Source organism: Suncus etruscus, chromosome 5 (genome assembly GCF_024139225.1).
Source record: "Suncus etruscus isolate mSunEtr1 chromosome 5, mSunEtr1.pri.cur, whole genome shotgun sequence".
NCBI classification, from domain to species: Eukaryota; Metazoa; Chordata; class Mammalia; order Eulipotyphla; family Soricidae; genus Suncus; species Suncus etruscus.
In genome coordinates, this window is record NC_064852.1 from 95,262,083 (window position 1) to 95,281,411 (window position 19,329).

The 19,329-nt window shown below is 36.5% G+C and overlaps 1 protein-coding gene across 1 annotated transcript in view; it reads left to right on the top strand.

Moving 5' to 3' along the window:
- The window catches only part of METTL8 (methyltransferase 8, methylcytidine), a 134,705-nt gene that overhangs the window by 101,233 nt on the left and 14,143 nt on the right, over positions 1-19,329 (top strand). The window contains exons 4-5 of the mRNA XM_049773471.1: positions 14,078-14,427; positions 17,763-17,812. Of these exons, the coding sequence (XP_049629428.1) occupies positions 14,078-14,427; positions 17,763-17,812 (400 nt within the window). The remainder of the gene's footprint in view (positions 1-14,077; positions 14,428-17,762; positions 17,813-19,329) is intronic.

The window sequence follows — 19,329 nt, forward strand, 5'->3', positions numbered from 1 at the left end:
ATTTTTATATAAATTGTTTGATTCTATTTTCTAGTATTTTGTTGAGTATCTTTGCATCTGTGTTCGAACATCAATGATATTGGCCTGTCATTTTTTATCTCTCTCTTTCTCTCTCTCCTGATGCCTCTGTCTGCTTTTGGTATCAGAATGATGTTAACTTCATAGAAACCTCTTGGAAGTGTTTCTGTTTCTTCAGTTTCCTGGAAGAGCCTAAAATGGATTGGCAGTAAGTCCTCTTTAAAAGTTAAAAAGAATTCACTAGTTAGTCCATCTGGGCCTGGGCTTTTATTTTAGGTAAGTCTTTTGATTACCATTTCAATATCCTTAACAGTGATAGATCTGTACAGGTATTCTAGATAATCTTGGTTCAACTTTGAGAGGTTATAATAGTCCAAAATTAATCCATTTCTTCTATGTTCTCTCGTTTTGTGGCATAGAATTTCTTTAAGTAATCTCTGATTACCTTTTAAATTTCTGTAGTATATGCTGTGACATCCCCTTTTCATTTCTAATTTGTGTTATTAGTGTTTTCTCTCTTCTTTGTTAGTCTTTCTAATGGTTTATTGATCTTATTTATTTTTTCAAGGAACCAATTTTTGCTTTCATTGATCTTTTGATTTTTTTGGTGTCCAGTTTATTTATTTTTTCTCTAAGGTTGTTTATTTCTTTCTACCTGCTGCTTTCAGCACATTTGTGTTGGTCATTTTCTAATTTCTTAAGCTGTGCCATTAAATTATTTATGTAGGCCCTTCTTCCTTCCTGATGAGTGCTTGCAAAGTTATAAAATTTGCTGTGTCCCACAAATCATATAATTTGTGTCTTCATTCTCATTTGTTTCTAGGTATCTTTTGATTTCCTCTCTAACCCATTGGTAGTTCAGTAGTTAACTGTTTAATTTTAAGGTGTTAAAATTATTTCTCCATGTCTATTTATAATTCACTTATATTTTCAGTGCATCATGATTGAGAAGATAGTTAACACAATTTCTATCCTTTTGATTTTATGGAGATATGTTTTGTGGCCTAACATGTGGTTATTTTGGAGAATGCCCATGTGTATCATAGAAGAATATCTATTCAGCTTTTGGGTGATGAAAAGTCATATATATATATATATATATATATATGACTGTGTTGCTATTGATGTCTTTCTTCAAGTCTGTTAGTTGTTTTAAGTATTTTGTTGGCCTTGATTGAGATGTGATTTCTTCCTGGTGTACATACACCTTGATTATTAAGAAATACCTTCTCTGTCTCTTAAAACCTTTTTAAGCCTGAAGTATATATCATCTGATATTAGTATGCCCACCCCAGCTTTTTTAAGTGTGTTGTTTTATTGCAGGACTATTTTGCAACTTTTGATTTTTGAGCCTGTGTTTGCTCTGATTATTCAAATGTATTTCTTGCAGGCAGAAAAATGTTGAATTTAATTATCTGATCCATTTTGCCACTCTATCTCTTAATTGGTGCTTTTGTCCATTGACATTGAGAAAGATAATTTTCATTGAATTTTTTGTAATATTTTTGTAGAAGTTTGGTTGCTTTGTGGGGTTTATCTTGCCTTAAAGTAGCCCTCCTACAGTTCTTTTTTTTTTTTTTTTTAAGTTAGTTTTGAGTATCTAAAGTTCCTGGGCTGTTATTTATCCATGAAGTGATATATTCTTCCTTTAAGCCTGAAAGAGAGGTGATCTGGGTGAAGTACTTTTGGTGATGCATTTCATTTCATTGAGTTTTTCTACTATATCCCACCACTGCTTTTGGACCTGAAAGGTTGTTTTTTATAAATCTGCTGTAACTCTTACGATGTTCCTTAGTATGTCATTTCTTTATTTAATCTTGCTTCTTTCAGTATTATATATCTATCTTTGGTTTTCATCATTGTGAATAGGATATGCCTTGGAGTGTCTTTATTTGAGTCTCTTTTAGCTGGTACTCTTTGGGCAACCAGAATGATTGTATATGTACTCTTCAATTCTGGGAACTTTTTGTTTGTTTTTGTAGGTTTTGGGCCACACCCTGTGACGCTCAGGGGTTACTCCTGGCTATGTACTCAGAAACCGCTCCTGGCTTGGGGAACCATATGGGTTGCCAGGAATTGAACCCAGGTTTGTCTTGGGTCAGCCGTGTGCAAGGCAAATGCCCTACCACTGTGCTATTGCTATGGCCCCCAGTTCTGAGAACTTTTTAGCAATGATTTCTTTGAGTGTTTGCTTCTTCATAGGGGGTTTTCACCATGGGTTTCAGGGACTGCAATGATTCTTATGTTGTTTCTGTTTAATTTATTCCAAAGTTCTGTTGGTTTTATGTTCATTTATTTTGAGAATTCATTCCATCTTTTGTTCATTTATTTTAAGACTATTTTCCATCATCTGTTGTCAGGAGGTGTTATGTGGCTCATCTTCAAGCTCACTGCCCTGTGCTGCTGTGACTGCTGATAAGGCATTCCAGTGAGTTTTTATTTCACCTACCAAATTTTACCATTCTATCATTTCTGCTTGAAGTATTCTCATTTCTATTCTCATATCCTCTTGAGTCTTATTGAGTGTTTGTTCCATGGTTTTTGAGTTCCTTGGACATTCTCAACATTTCCTCTCAAAAGCCCTTATCAGAGAAGCAATATAGGTGGCTGATACTATTTGAGTCTTCAGAACTATCATCTCCATGCACTGTGTTTGGTTCTGCATTCCTTTCCCACTGTGACCTTTGCAGTGTGGTAGTGTTTTTTATGTTGTGGGTTGGCTCATTAACTAGAAGATACTTGTCCACCTTGCTTTACTCCATAGCTGAGCTCTTCTCAAGGTGCACTGATCTGACATGAAAATGGCTCTTCTGAGTCAAGAGAACCCTGCTGCCATTCTTTGTGTCTGCCTCAGCTTCTTGGAACTATATGACTAGAAGACCTCTCCCTCTGTCTTGGTGCTTCTCTTTTCCTCAGGGAGCACTGACTTAGTTCTCAACTTAGTCCAATTCTAAGTTTTTTTCTCTCCTTTACCACAAATGTTTTTTAACTCTGAGTCTAAGTGTCTTTTCTACCTAAATTTTTAGAAAGCGATTTATCCTTTTATATAAATTGTTTTTGTTTGGTTTGTTTGTTTGTTTTTGGATCACACCCAGTAATTCTCAGGGGTTATTTCTGGCTATTAGCTCAGAAATCACTTCTGGTTTGGGGGACCATATGGGACCCAGGGGATCAATCCACGGTCTGTCCTAGGTCAGCTGCATGCAAGTCAAACACCCTACCATTGTGCCACCACTCCGCCCCACTTTTTTTTAAATAGCTTATGCAGAATCAAATATACTCTAAAAATTATACAACTTAATATGAATTTTTACACAGCTCATTGAATTTTCTGAACATTGAGAATATTACCAGTAACCCAGAAGTTTATTCATATGTTGTCTCAAATAAAATATTTCCTTAAATTCATAGATACAAAGAGCAGCCACTATTCTACTTCAAATCTTATGAATTAGTTTTACCCAATGTGGTGATCATCATTTCTCAGTCATTCTTGTGGCAATTCTAGCATACCTGTTACAAAGAGTAAGAATTAGCAAAGCACCATCGAGGCCAAATCCAGCCAAATATTTGTCTTTATAAATAAAGTTTTATTGGCATACAGACATACTCATTTGTTTATATGTTGTCAATGGTTACTTTTGAACTCTGTCAACTGAGTGGAATAATTGCAGCATAGACTATATATACATATATATATATATCCACATATATTGCAACATAGACTATAAATATATAACCACATATATCGCTTAAAACATTTTTTTTTGCTTTTTAGAAATTTGCCAACCCTTAAAGTAGAATTTTGTTTCTAGATTGACCCATTGTCCTGAAATTCTTCCAAGAAAAGAGGTTTCCCTTGCTACAGGTCAAACATAATGAAAATCACTGACTATTGTTCTCAAGACTTTAATTAACAGTTGATGCTAAAATTTGAAGCAGAGTAGTGAACAGCTGAGCTCTGCATGAAATAACCCTTATTAATTACCATTACCTAATGAAGAAGACAATATTACCCTTTTTTAGTCTCTGGCATCCTTTACTATTTCTTAGAACTAGTCAACTTTCCCATCTAAGCATGAAGTCTTTTGGGGTAAAAGGGAAAGGAGACCACTTGCTCTACAAAGGAACCATTCTATATATATTTTTTGAGCTTCAGCCACGTAGTGACAGATTGGGATATGTAGAGAGAGTGTTGGGGTTGGATTTGATGGTGCATACCAGTGGCACTTTTGCTTATAAATCAGCCAGCATTGCATTCCTTTGCACAAACTCTGTACACTGTTTCTGAGGAAGTGTAATTTTGCTTCTTTGCCAGCAGCTGCACAGACATATTTTCCACATTACTCAAGCTTCTTCTAGTAGCCACCTGGATGTGACAAAGAACTTCAAGCCTAAACTGAATTAAAAGTTATCAGTCATCTTAATTTGTTTCCAGGAAGTTAAAAATTATCCACAGTACATTTCCGGATAATAAGAAAAAACAAGGCCTTTTGTCATAGTCTTAGGAATTTTTGTTTGAAACACAAATAGATGAGCTGTGCTGATGCTGTTCCTCACAGCGCCCTCTATGTGGTCGCCTATTTTGGCCTATTTATGTTAACAATGAACTTGAGTGAAGCTAATGAGAAGGTTATTTTAGGGACTTGGAAACCGCAGTAAAGGAAAATGACAGTTCCCACAGAACCATAGTGTGACTGAAATAGAAAGGTGGTGACTGGCCTCTCTATAGAAGCAGGAAAAGCAGGCTGGGGAGTACTGATGATACTGCTTTGAAGCATTTGGTTTGCTTATTAGCATGTCCAGTCTCCTTTTGAGCAAGTTTTCCGGCTGCCGTGGAGACACAACAAAAGATTCCATTTTTAAATGACTCCAAATGATCAAGGTTTCTACTGATTGCTCCCTCCACATACACCCTTGTAACACTCAAACATTGCCACAGACTCAGACATAGTAGGAAATTGCCAATGGGAGAGCAACACACCATGAGATGCCCCTCCCCCTTTTTCCACACTGCTAGCAAAATGGCAAGCAGCAACTGAGGCTGTTTTGAAGGTGGTATAGAAAGAAAACTTTTGTTCTGAGCAACTTCCTTGAGGGACAGGACATGATAGTGAGAGTAAATACTGACCCAACCATCCAGTTCAGTCTCTGCCAAGGGATCATTGACCTACTAATCTGCAAAAGCTTTAGGGTGAGGCCAGCTTGATATTCCATGACTCTGGTGTAAATGGGTCAAGGTGACTAGATCTGCTGAAAACCTCTACTCCCAAACTTTGTGAAAACCCAAAGGAAGCACTGACCTGGTTCTTTGCCCAGTGCCTATTAACCACCAGCTCTTCTGAAGGCAATCCTAAATTTTTGAAAGAGCCACTTTTCTCACATCACCAAGTTTTCCCTATGCAGATTGTCCCACAGCCTGCTCTTTGTGTAGTGATCTTATCTCGCTTGTTTTATTGCCCCCAGGAGGAAATACTGGCTGTTCTTCCACACTGGCCAAGCCTCCCAGTACCTCACTTTTGGTCTCTGTGTGTGTCAGTCTGTCCTGTCACTCTCTTTTCCCATTTCTCAGTTATTGTCTTGGCTTTTCTAAGGGTCAGGAAACACCCTTAGAATTCTGAAAATAAGCGTTTAGCTAGCACAAAATAATGGAGTCTTTGGCTGTGGGACAGTAGACATTTCACTTCTGTGATTAAAATGGATCACAGCATCAAGGATTTCATTAGCAATATTTCTTTCAATTAGATCCCAGATTAATTAGTCTTAATTCCACATTTTCTTTTTCATAATTTATTTTAAATTTTATTATAATTTGTATTTCTTTTAAAGGCAACATAATTTAGAGAAATGAGAGCTACATTTGGCAGTTTTTTAGTTAACATGATTACATTTTATAATTTCCTAAAAACATCTCCAGTGAGTTATATCTAAGCTGGTTATTAGGCAAATGTAATGGGCTTCAAAATTTTATAACAAAAGCAGCTGATATTTTTTGTTTGTTTGTTTGTTTTTGGTTTTGGGGCCACACCCGGCAGTGCTCAGGGGTTACTCCTGGCTCTACACTCAGAAATAGCTCCTGGCAGGCACAGGGGACCATATGGGACACCGGGATTTGAACCAACCACCTTTGGTCCTGGATCAGCTGCTTGCAAGGCAAACACCGCTGTGCTATCTCTCCGGGCCCAGCAGCTGATATTTTTATTTTAACATGTCCTTGTAAATAACTACCTACCTGGGTAAAATATCTATCTTAAGTAAATTATTTTTAAAAACTCACCAAAAACAAATTCCCACTATATTTTACCTTGTAAAATAATGTTATCACTTGGGAATGTCCTGTGCGGCAGAAAAACATAGTAAAGTTTGTGTAAAAATATAATTTAAAAAAATAGTAAAATTGTACTTGTAAATTTAAGGTACTTATTTATAAACTGACTTTGTTTAAAAATTTTATGCAGTGCTATTTCCAATATACCTTCACTTCATAAATTAGAGTTTTTGTTTATTGGACAATGAACTTTATCAGGGAAGTTGAAATTTCCAACTTTAAGAGCTCATACATTTGCTTAATTGATGTGCAGAAATAACTTTAAATTGCTTTTTGTTACATTGCAACTTAGAATAAATTTTCATAATTTATTTTAATCATCATATATGTCAGATACCTAAATGTTTTAATTCAGTTTCTAAGTTGTAATATTCAGTGCGATTCGGAGTGAATTCTGAATTTTTAATAGTATGGTAGTGTGTCATATTCCTTTTTCCCTTCAGCAGTATTGAATTTAATAAGCGAATAATTGTGAAATTACTTCATCTGGCTGTGGTTAAACAGATCACTACATACCTTTTACTGCCATTGGCATAGAGCAATTAACTCTGAATTGGCAGCCAAGGAAAGCAAAAGGAAAAAACACATCTCCAGGAAAAAGTGATCATTAGTATACTTGTTTAGAAAGTGAGTTAGACCAGAGGAAAACTACATATTTCTCCACACTATGCTCTCTTTATCGTGATTAGGCTGACATTGAGATGTGTTAATAGCAGGTTGAAGTAAATTTTTTTACTGGTGGTTAGGAAGTGGCTCTTCCAATTCCCTTGTTATCATAAATAATTTTGCAGTTCTGGAAATTAAATTATAAATGGGAGTTGTTTATCTTGTCTCATAATTGTATTATGGATTATTATTTTGGATTATTAGTTTAATTGAGCTCATCATGGGGGTCTAAGAAGTTGTCACATATTACTAGGAACTATAAAATTGCCAGCATTGATTGGCAATCTGAATAAAAGCACAACTTTTTTAAAATTAAGTTTTAAAATGAAATTGGGGGGGGGTTGGGCCACACCCAGTGACGCTCAGGGATTACTCCTGGCTCTGCCCTCAGAAATCGCTCCTAACTTGGGGAACCATATGGGTTGCTGGGAACCAAACCCAGGTCCATCCTGGGTGAGCCTTGTGCAAGGATAACACCCTACCAACCCCTAAAATGAAACTTTACTTAAATTATTGTAAGAGACAGTTAAAGTTTTTCACGATTGAATTTCAGTCAATGTCCAACACCCTTCACCAGTACACATCCCCCCCCCCCCCCCGCACCAGTGTCCCAGCCTTTTAGCACCCAGTTTTTGTCCAAAGTGATTATTCCCAACTATCATTGCCATAGTGGTCATTTATCTTGCTCTTTGTGGCAAGTTTCCTACCATGAACCAGTTTTCCTGACTTTCATCTCTATTGTCTTTGGGCATTATTACCATATTATTTTGTTTTATATCCCACAAGTGCGATCACTCTGTATCTATCCCTATCCCTCTGACTCAATTTGCTCAGCAGGACTCTCCATATCCATTCATTTATAAGCAAATTTTATGACTTCATTTTTCCTAACAGTTGTGTAGTATTTCATTGTATAGATGCACCGTACAGTTTTTATTCATTCATCTGTTCTCAGACATTTGGGTTGTTTCCAGATTCTGGATATTGTGTATAGTAAAGCACAACTTTTATGCTGTTTGTTTTGTTTCTTTTTCACAAACCCACCTATTATCATAGAGCATTTTAGATTTCCATTTCAAGTAACTTTTTTATATTAACTTGCATAGGTATAATTTATGTAATTCGAGGAGTGTGATTTCATTCATTTTATGTTTCTTCAGTTTTTATAAAAGTTCACATTCTTAGCAGATTATGGATTACATATCACACTGCAGTTTTAATTTAAATTTCCATTTAATGTTTCATAATGAGAGGAAAGTCCAGAGTCATAAGAATGCAGATTATTTACAAAGATATTTTAGAACTTAATATTGATTTATTTTGTATTAGGAAGAGTATGAACTTCAGAGTTAATAGATTTGGTCCAGGTGTTCTTATAACTAAGTGATTGCAGGAAAATTTAAATCCTTCTGGCCTTGAATTTCTTTGCGTACAAACTAACAAAGTATATGTTTGAAAGGTTTTATTTGGATTTAAGAGAAAAATACAAAAAATCATTTTACATAAAATATTTGCCATAGGGACTGGAGTGATAGCACAATAGATAGAGTGTTTGCCTTGTACATATCTGACCTGGGTTCAATCCCTGCACATGACCATTATGTCCCCAGCAACCCAGAGTCCCCTGAATCTGCCAGAAGCAATTTCTGAGCACAAAGCTAAGAATAACCCTTGAGCATCACTGGCCCCAAAACTAAGAAGAAAAAAAATTGACATTGTGGCATACATTTAAAAGCAAACAAGTCATTATCAATGCTGATGTAGTTGATGTAGAGATAAATATAATTCGTTTGGATTTTTTTCCCCTTCAAATACCCAATAAGATGATTTTGGAAAAGCCTGAAAGTGGTTTTATATTTATAGACCTTAGTCGTTGTCTTGTGATAGTAATTTGATCTTTTTAATTTTGTGGAAATTAAATTAAAATATTTAAAATTTAAATTTAACCACACCCAGCCATGCTGTGGGAATCCTATAATGCAAAGCTTGCATGCTTGCCTCTGAGTCACACCTCCCAGCTCCCTAGATCCTTTTTAAAGATAATAGATTTGAGGGCTGAATTTGATGCTTTGATTTATTTGTTATCTGAACCAGATTCTGTCATACTGCAGATTCACATTTTTTAATCAATAGAAACAGTGTTACAGGTTCATATTTCATGACAACAATCTGATTCAATGTTTTATAGTTTGCAGAATTGCTAATGTTTAATAATCTCTATAACTTCATGTAGTTTAATTCGTGTAGGCTTTTAAAGCTTAAATTGACTTCAGAGATACAGCAATTGAAGAAACTCAGTAGCTAAGTAGAATGAAGAATTCAACCAAGATTCTTTATCTTTATGTAAGATATGGGTAAAACTTCAAAAGAATTGAACTGCCTAACTTTTATTAAATACATCACTCCAATTTTCATCTATTATAGATGAATACTAAATAAAATTTAGAGCTGGAGTCTCACCATTCTTTGTGAATATTTTAGAACTATTATCTCCTACATTTATTTTATTGCCTGCAGTTTAATTGCTGTATAATATTACTGTTTTGACCTGCCTAATTTACTTGTGTTTTTAAAAAGTCATATTGGATAGTTGAGTTATTTTCAGCTTTATTTTCATAAATAGTTGTTGAAATTAGTCTTTCCTTAGATATTTTATTTAATCCTATCCAGTTAATTCCTAGAAGAATATGCCCAAAATTACTCAAGACATACAAATTTTACATTCTACTTTACATTCTAGTTACTGATATTTAGACCTAAACTTCCTTCAATAAGTAGCTCAACTTAGTGATTAATTCTTAGATACTAGGAACTTGACTATTATAAATAGTTGCTTTTTGTTAGGCAGAAAAATCTTTTACTAACAGAGTCTATTTACAAATAGTTTTTAAAAATAAAGGAAGAAGAGATGGTGCAGAAGACCTGAGGAAAATTGGCAAATTCCAAATACCTGAAATTGCACCCCAAGTGTGATCTTTCAGAATGTTGTTTTGTATCCCTACATTGTGTATCATGTACACTTCAATTTTAAAAGTAGAGACAACTGTTTTATGTATAAAAATGCAACCTTTAAAAAAATAGACTTTCTTCTATTAAGGGCAGAGATGATCATGTTTTAGACATCAAATCAACATCCTATAATTCTTTTGTTACCAATATCTACTATTTTTGTAGGCCTTTAATAAGATGGGAGGTTCTGTCTTTTAGCAGCTGTGCTGCCAAATACACAATTCAGCCTCAGTGAAAAGGAAGTCTTATGGCCAAAGGATTGGAGGTCCATGGTACAAGGCCATAAAGATAAAAATGGAAAGAAAAGGGAAACTATAAGACTTAAAAAAAAAAAAAAAAAAAAAGACTGAGAAACTGGGCCAGAGCAGTGGTGCAAGTAGTAAGGCATCTTCCTTGCCTGTGCTAGCCTAGACGGACCCTGGTTTGGTCCCCCAGCATCCCATATCCCCAAGCCAGGAGCGATTTCTGAGCACATAGCCAGGAGTAACTCCTGAGCGTCACTGGGTGTGGCCCAAAAAACCAAAACCAAAAACAAAAAAAGGCTGAGAAACAAAAATGAGCCTGACTTCTAAGGCATAAATTTTCTTTAAAATTTGAGAGAAGTATAATTCTGGTGCATTTAAGATATTATTCAAATAAAAATTGAAAAAGAAAGAAAATTTGAGAGGTTAGTTTCTTATTTTAATTTTTGGTTTATTTTCATTTGATGGGGAGCTAAGATAGTAAATTTACTCAGATCAAAATTTGAATGGAAATTTTTTCTTTTGTCTTGGTCTTTTCCTGAGAGTTCCCCTCCTGAGAAGCAACAATTATTAATTATGAGTATCCTTCCAGGAGTATTGTACATAGATAAGTAAATATGCACATATACCTATATGAACATTACTATCTATGTGCACACATGTACTTCTTTTATTAATATCTTTATTTAAACACCTTGATTACAAATATGATTGTAGTTGGGTTTCAGTCATATAAAGAACACCCCCCTTCACCAGTGCAACATTCCTAACACCAATGTCCCGAATCTTCCTCCTCCCCACCTCACCCCTGCTTGTACTCCAGACAGGCTTTCCACTTCCCTCATTCATTCACTTTGTTATGATAGTTCTCAATGTAGTTATTTGTACATCTTTACTTTCTTCCTTCCTCTGCTCCTCCCTGTACCACCCCTATAGTGCCAGGAATTGAATTCAGAGCCTCACACATGCAAGGCCACACACACATGCTTTGCCACAGACCTGCACCTCCAGCTTCACATACACATATTCTTTTTCCTCTTGCCCCTAACATGATTGTGTCATGTAAGTTCTATTCTACATTTTGCTGTTTCATCTAATGTTAAACCTTATAAATTATTTTATATGAAGAAAAAAACTTTTTAAAATTCTTTAAAGCACTTAAAAATGTTACAAGTCAGGGCTGGAGAGAAAGTATAGGGGTTTGTTAAGGCACTTGCTATGTATACAGTCAACCCTAATTCAATCGTGGCACCACTTATGTTCCCCTGAGCACTTTCAAGAGTGATCCTCGAACACAGAGTCAAGAGAATCTCTGAGGGGCCGGAGAGATAGCATGGAGATAAGGCGTTTGCCTTTCATGCAGAAGGTCATCGGTTCGAATCCCGGCGTCCCATATGGTCCCCCGTGCCTGCCGGGAGCAATTTCTGAGCATGGAGCCAGGAGTGGCCCCTGAGCACTGCCGGGTGTGACCAAAAAAACCACAAAAAAAAAAAAAAAAGAGAATCTCTGAGATTTCGTGGGTGTGACCCAAGAAAGAAACAAAAACCAAAAGAAAAAATTGTCACCTGTCTAGATAGGATGAAAACTACTGAATCCAGAGATTAGGCTTAAGAACTTGGTTTTATATATAATAATATTCAAGAAATGTTTCTTGAATGAATGAGATAGAGGAAGGAATTAGTTTGGGGAGAGGGATGATACCTGGCAGTACTGCTTGGAAAGGTACGTTTAGCTTGTTTTCAGGAATTTTTCTGGAAGTGCTCTGGGAACCATGGAATGTTAGAAAGTGGATCCCTGGGCTCCCATTGACTCCAGCCCTTTCGCTATCTCCCTAGTCCTTGATTATTATCCTAATTTAAAGTTCAAGAACAAAGAGGAAGATATCTAAGAATTGCCGGAGTTCTGAAACTGTTGGCCTACCCTGACCCTGAGACTCAGGAAATTCTAGTTAAGGAATGACATCACAAAATGCTTATCTCTCTTCAAAAGGCTTCAGAATGCCAGGGACATAGTACAGGACAAGATTTCAGTCCTGGCACTGAATGACCTCCCAAGCATTGCTCTGGTTCCTCCCTTTAAGCTTCTGAATATCACTCATATGGTTTCAAGCATCTTTAGGCTCTAGCAGTAAAATCCCAGTTGGCATTGTCCTTTGGGATCCCTGAGTACTACTTAGAAAGGGCCAACATTTTGTGTAAGATGATTTACAAATGGGAAAACTTGGAGAAGTCATTAGAGATACCTTTGTAAGTGACAGGAGATTGAAATGACAATAGCTCTGAGATTGCATGAGTCAGGAGATGTGGTCCTGGTTCTGCTGGACTGAACTCTGGGCCTCTGGGCTTGATGGATGTTTCACTGGACAGTTCTAACTCTAAAATGAAAATATTTGTAATTCCAAAATTTCCTATATCAGTACCAGTTTGCATAAATATTTGTCCCATAAAATTGCATTTACAGAGACAAAGAAGACTTCATTCAGGGGCCGGAGCTTGCACAGCGGTAGGGCGTTTGCCTTGCACACGGTTGACCTAGGGTGGATCACAGTTCAATCCCCTGACATCCCATATGGTCCCCCAAGCCAGGAGTGATTTCTGAGCCCAGAGTCAGCAGTAACCCCTGTGCATCACTGGATGTGGTCGAAAAAAACAAAAACAAAACAAAGCAAAATAGGGGCTGGAGAGATAGCATGGAGGTAGGGTGTTTGCCTTGCATGGAGAAAGATGGTGGTTCGAATCCTGACATCCCATATGGTCCCCAAGCCTGCCAGGAGCAATTTCTGAGCATAGAGCCAGGAGTAACCCCTGAACGCTGCCGGATGTGACCCAAAACTAAAAAATAAAAAAAAGCAAAACAAAACAAAAAGAGACAGCATCCTTTCTTTAATACAGAGCCTCATAGGTTATTGGTAAAAATATTATTAATCTTGGAATATTAGTCTATAGAAAATAGTTTTTAGTGATTATATTCCTCACAAAAATTACTTGCCAAATTATTACAAGACAGATACAGATTTGTAGAGTTAGGATCAACTACCCCATACATTGATATATTTTGAGAAAATTAATACTTATTTTAGTTTTAATCTTTAAGAGGTTAAAAAAAATAAAACTAATTCTATACTAGGTTCCTTCTTGACTGGGGATTTTATTCCCCTTTGACTTTACAATAAACTTTTCAATTTTAAAAAATAAACCAGGGACCAGAGTGGTGGCACAGTACTTAGGGCATTTTCCTTGCATGCGCTAACCTAGGACGGACCACATTTCGATCCCCTGAGTCCCAAATGGTCCTCCAAGCCAGGGGTGATTTCTGAGCACTTAGCCAGTAGTAACCCCTGAGTGTCACTGGGTGTGACCCAAAAACTAGAGGGAAAAAAAACAAATAAATAAAAATTATAATTTTCAAGTTACTCAGTAGTAGTATTTTTATAAATGAATAATAATGTATATAATATTTAAATGTTTCATTAAAATAGCAATTAATAGGGCCCGGAGAGATAGCACAGCGGCATTTGCCTTGCAAGGAGCCCATCCAGGACCAAAGGTGGTTGGTTCGAATCCCGGTGTCCCATATGGTCCCCCGTGCCTGCTAGGAGCTATTTCTGAGTAGACAGCCAGGAGTAACCCCTAAGCAACGCCGGGTGTGGCCCAAAAACCAAAAAAAAAAAAAAAAAAGCAATTAATAGTAAACACAGTAAATATATAGTAAAAATATAAATTATTTATAGTAAATGTGAATTACTATAAATATAATTTAATATAAATAATAAATATAATTCTGTAAAATTAGTATTTTTTTCTTTTTCTTTTAGTTAAATATGAACGTGAAGCTAGTAAATATTGGGATACGTTTTATAAGATTCACAAGGATAAATTTTTCAAGGATCGCAACTGGCTGTTGAGAGAATTTCCTGAAATTCTCCCAGTTGAACAAAACACTGAAGAGAAGAAGACAAGAGAGTTGAGATGCGATTGTGTCAAAATTAATTCTGCAGATTGCTTTTATGGAATGAACTGTAAGAACAGTTCAGTCACTACAGGTGCTCAAAGCAAAGCAAGCACTAATATTTTCAGCCTAGCCCTAGACGATAAAGAACACAGAAGAGAACCACGGAGAGCAGAACTGTTTCCTGGCAGCAAGGCCACTTTCAGAATCCTGGAGGTATTGTACAGTAGGGTCAAAGATGGGCTCTAAGCTAGTATTAAAAAGAGTATAATCTGTTGTGTTAAATAATTAACGATGGGGCTGGATGGTGGATGATGCCATCCAGCCCACATGGCTCTGCAACCTCCATGCAGCCGGCGAGTTCCAGGCCCAGGTGAAATCACTCACTCACAGGCAGCCATCAGGAAGAATCATCTTTATTCATGCCCTTGCCACCACAGGTGTGTGGCCTATGTCAACCTTTTAAGCACAGCTATATTTTGCTAGCCCTGCATCTTATCTCCTGTTAGCCATCTTCCCTTTGGGCTCCATGCGGCCCAAAGATCCAAAAGCCAGGAAGCCAAGCCGGGCCAAGAGAGAAACGGCAAAAGGCCCGAATCCCCTGGCTCAGAGGTTTATCTATCCTTTTCCAGACCCCTCCCAGAAATGGGAGGTCTTGCAGGTAGTTACACCTATTATCCGGTTCCCAAAACTCCTCCCAGATATGGGTGGGTCTTGGGGTACACCACAATAATCCACATTCTTTTTTTTTTTTTTGGTTTTTTTTTTTGCAAGCCAGTTTTAATTTAATTTTATTTTTATTAATAATAATTTTTTTTGGGTCACACCCGGCGGTGCTCAGGGGTTACTCCTGGCTGTCTGCTCAGAAATAGCTCCTGGCAGGCACGGAAACCCTATGGGACACTGGGATTTGAACCAACCACCTTTGGTCCTGGATAGGCTGCCTGCAAGGCAAATGCCACTGTGCTATCTCTCCGGGCCCCATTATTAATAATTTTTAATTTGACCAAAGTGGTTTACAAATAATTCACAGTAGTATTTTAGGTACATAGTGACATTGAATTGGGGCATTCCCACCACCAATGTTGTCCTCCCTCCACCCCTGTTCCCAGCCTGCATCCCATATCGTCCTTTCTTTGCCTCCCAGGCTGCCAGTACAAGTGGTTCCTTCTGTGTCTAGCCTGTTGTAGATTGGGTATCATTTCTGTTGTAGTTGGCCTTGGCCATATTCTTTATTAATAACCCAGATCTTTTTTAGTCAATGTGGTCAAATCTAAAATAAGGTACTTAAGTTTTTGATCAGGTTATGTTTTAATATAATTTTTAATTTTTTATCTTGTCATAATTTTTATCTTGACTGATTTTTAAATACTGGTCAAGATTTGTCTTATTTCTCTGTTATGTTTTTTATAGGAGATAAATTAGATATATAATTTTCTATAATCTAGTGTAAACCTTGGTTTTCTACTTTTAAAAATGAAAACCTTTTTTGATTATAAAGGTAACATATGTTGATATAGAGAATTTCCTAAAAGAAAATAGGTGAAATTATCTATAAAGAAAAGAATCATCATTAACATTTTACATTTTTTCTCCTATTTCTCTCTTTTTTAATTATAAAAGTGAGATATGCTGAATTTTGACATACTCTATTTCAGTTGATCATCTTCATAAGAATTTTTCTATCTTTAAAAATTAGATTTTCAGGGCTGGAGAGATAACATGGAGATAAGGCATTTACCTTACATGCAGAAGGACAGTGGTTCGAATCCCGGCATCCTATGTGGTCCCCTGAGGCTGCCAGGAGCAATTTCTGAGCATAGAACCAGGAGTGACCTCTGAGCGCTGCAGGATGTGACCCAAAAACCCAAAAAAATTAGATTTTCATAATTCAAAATTTATGTGAAGTACTACAATTTTGTTTATCTATTATCACACAACTGAGTGGCTTACTTTCTTCTATAGCAAACATATATATAGGTTTATATATATAGGTATATATATATATATATATATATATATAGGTTACAGTATTTTTAAAATATTGTGGGTTAGATTTAATGTTTTGTATTTTGTTGTTCTAAAAAATTAGTTTTTGAGCCACATCTGGAGGTGCTCAGATCTTTGTCCTGACTCCATGCTCAAGAATCACTGCCAGGAAGCCATATGTATGGAACCAGAGCAGGTTACATGAAAAGCAAGCGCCTTACCCACTGTAGTATCTTTCCAGCCCTATTCAAACTTTTTTTTTCACAAAATATTTTATTTAGAGAAATAGGAGTAGGAAGAAAGGCAAAGAGTTACATGTTCAAGAAGGACCATGCATGTAGGGTTTTTGTCTTGCACATGGTCAAACAAGATTCAAACTCTTGTATCTTATAAGGTCCCCCAAGCCCGGCTAGGAATGATTCTTTCTTTTTTTTTTTTTTTTTTTTGGATTTTGGGCCACACCCAGCACTGCTCAGGGGTTACTCCTGGCTGTCTGCTCAGAAATAGCTCCTGGCAGGCTCAGGGGGCCATATAGGACATCAGGATTCGAATCAACCACCTTTGGTTCTAGATCGGCTGCTTGCAAGGCAAACGCCGCCGCTGTGCTATCTCTCCGGGCCCTAGGAATGATTCTTGAGCACTGAGCCAGGAGGAAGTCCTGAGCATTAATGGGTGTGCGACCTCTTCCCACCACAAAAACAAACTAAAAAAACACAGGTCATTTTCATAGACAAGAGAGTCAAGAGTGCACATCTTAGTTTGGAATAAGGGTAACTCCTAATATAGAGAATGCACCTACAATTTTGATTTTTTTTTTCTTTTTGGTTTTTGGGCCACACCTGGCGGTACTCAGGGGTTACTCCTGACTATCTGCTCAGAAATAGTTCCTGGCAGGCATGGAGGACCATATGGGATGCCGGAATTTGAACCAACCACCTTAGGTCCTGGATTGGCTGCTTGCAAGGCAAACACTGCTGTGCTATCTCTCCGGCCCCAATTTTGATTTTCTTAAGTTATCACCAAATTGCATTCTAAGCAATTGTACCGAGATCACTTCATAGCAGTGTATCTGTTTTATCACACAACTTTGTCGACTGCAATATTCTTATTTTAGTACTTTCTAGTTTGTTAGGTATACCGTGTTTTGATTTGAATATCTTTGATTATTATTAAACAGGTCAGATAGTTTTTCAAACGATTAGAAGTAATTTGTACTTAGTTTTATATTTTCTTTGCTTTTCTTTCCCAAATAAGTTCTACCATTTATATTAATTGCAAACTTCTTTTTTCATATAGTCACTACTTATTAATTTGATTTACTTTAAGTTTGGTGTATAGCATTTTAAATATTTTCAGTCAGATTTTAATTTATTAAATTTATTATATTATATTATAATTATTATATTATTATATATTATATTAATTTATTTAATTACTTTTGGTTTGGAAAACTCTCCAGTATCAAAGATCCAATAAATGTTTTCTTGTTTTTTAAAATAAAATATCTGACATTTTTGAGGAAATTTAACCTTGTTTTTATTTGTTTGTTCCTTTGTTTTTAGGTTGGCTGTGGTGCTGGAAATAGTGTCTTTCCAATTCTAAACACTTTGCAGTGAGTTTTATTGTTTTTCTCCTAAAATTTTTACATATGTATGGGATGTTGAGAAATTTTAGAAAACTATTGGCAATATTTGTGGCCAGTAGCACTCGTGTTCCCATATAAACAGTGGCTAACGCAAGGTTTAAAAGAAGTATCTGAGAATCAATTTCACATGATCTTGCATTTCTCTGAACAGCTGTAGATTATCTGCAGTTCATTGGAGTAATTAAGTTTGTGATTATGTAGATAAGCAAATAATAAAAAATTTTTAAAAAGAGCAAGAGATATCCTTCCACAAAGCTGTTAATTGTTAAGACATCTGGTTTGTTTTTTGTTTTTTGTTTTTTGGCTTCTCCAGGATACATAGATGTCATTTTATACATAGAGGATTGAATTTAAAACTTATACTTTAACCTTGTCATAAGAATGTTATTTTGTCATATCTTTTTAAAAATACATATACTTTTTTTAAAATTTAATAATTCAAATGATTGTCTCTATGGAAACTGGAGAGATGATAGCATAGCAGGTAGGTTTGTTGGATTGTACATAGTTCAACCTGGATTCATTTGTCAGCATCCCATACAATCCCTAAGCACAGAGTCAAGAATAAGCCCTGAGTACCAGTGGCTGTGGTCCAGGAAAAAAGAAAGAAATTAAATATTAGCTCCAAACTTGAAATTAGTCAGAGGTAACAGCAACTAATTCTGTGACTCAATAAAGTAAAAGTAGGTGTTAGGGACAAAGCACATCTTTGCTGACGCATCTTTCCTACATACACCCTCACCTACAGTATCATCTTGAAAGCAGTATATGCCTGACAAAACTTTTCCAACACTTTCAAATTTATGCTAGTCTGAAAAGTCTATTCTTTTTTTCTTCCAAGTCTACACAGTGGCTTTCACACCTAGGGTCAATGATGGGGCCAAAGTTCTAGAGCACATGCCTTGTACGCAGAAGTCTATAGTTTAGTCCCCAATACTGCATAATCCTTGAACAACTCTGGTCATAACTCCTCTTGACTCAGAAGAGTTTCCATATCATTTTTCATTATAAAATCAAAAGGATCACACTGTAAAACATTTCCGTTAGAGAAAGGAAGAAAAAATTATCCACTCTTCCCATTATCCTAACATAGCTGATGACATGACTGTGGTTCTAATTCTTTCCAGTTTTTCTCCATGCATATTTTTGAGGGGTTTGGGGGCCATAATCATTGACACAGCAAAAGCAGTAATAACATTGTCTACCATTTATTAGTGCTTCTTCTTTTTTTTTTTTTTTTGGTTTTTGGGCCACAGCCGGTGACACTCAGGGGTTACTCCTGGCTATACGCTCAGAAGTTGCTCCTGGCTTGGGGGACCATATGGGACGCCGGGGGATCGAACTGTGGTCCATCCAAGGCTAGCGCAGGCAAGGCAGGAACCTTACCTCTTGCGCCACCGCCCGGCCCCCATTAGTGCTTCTTCTGAGTTAGACATCTTTTTGACTAGCTAGCTGTTTGAAATCATTCACTCCTCATAACCACC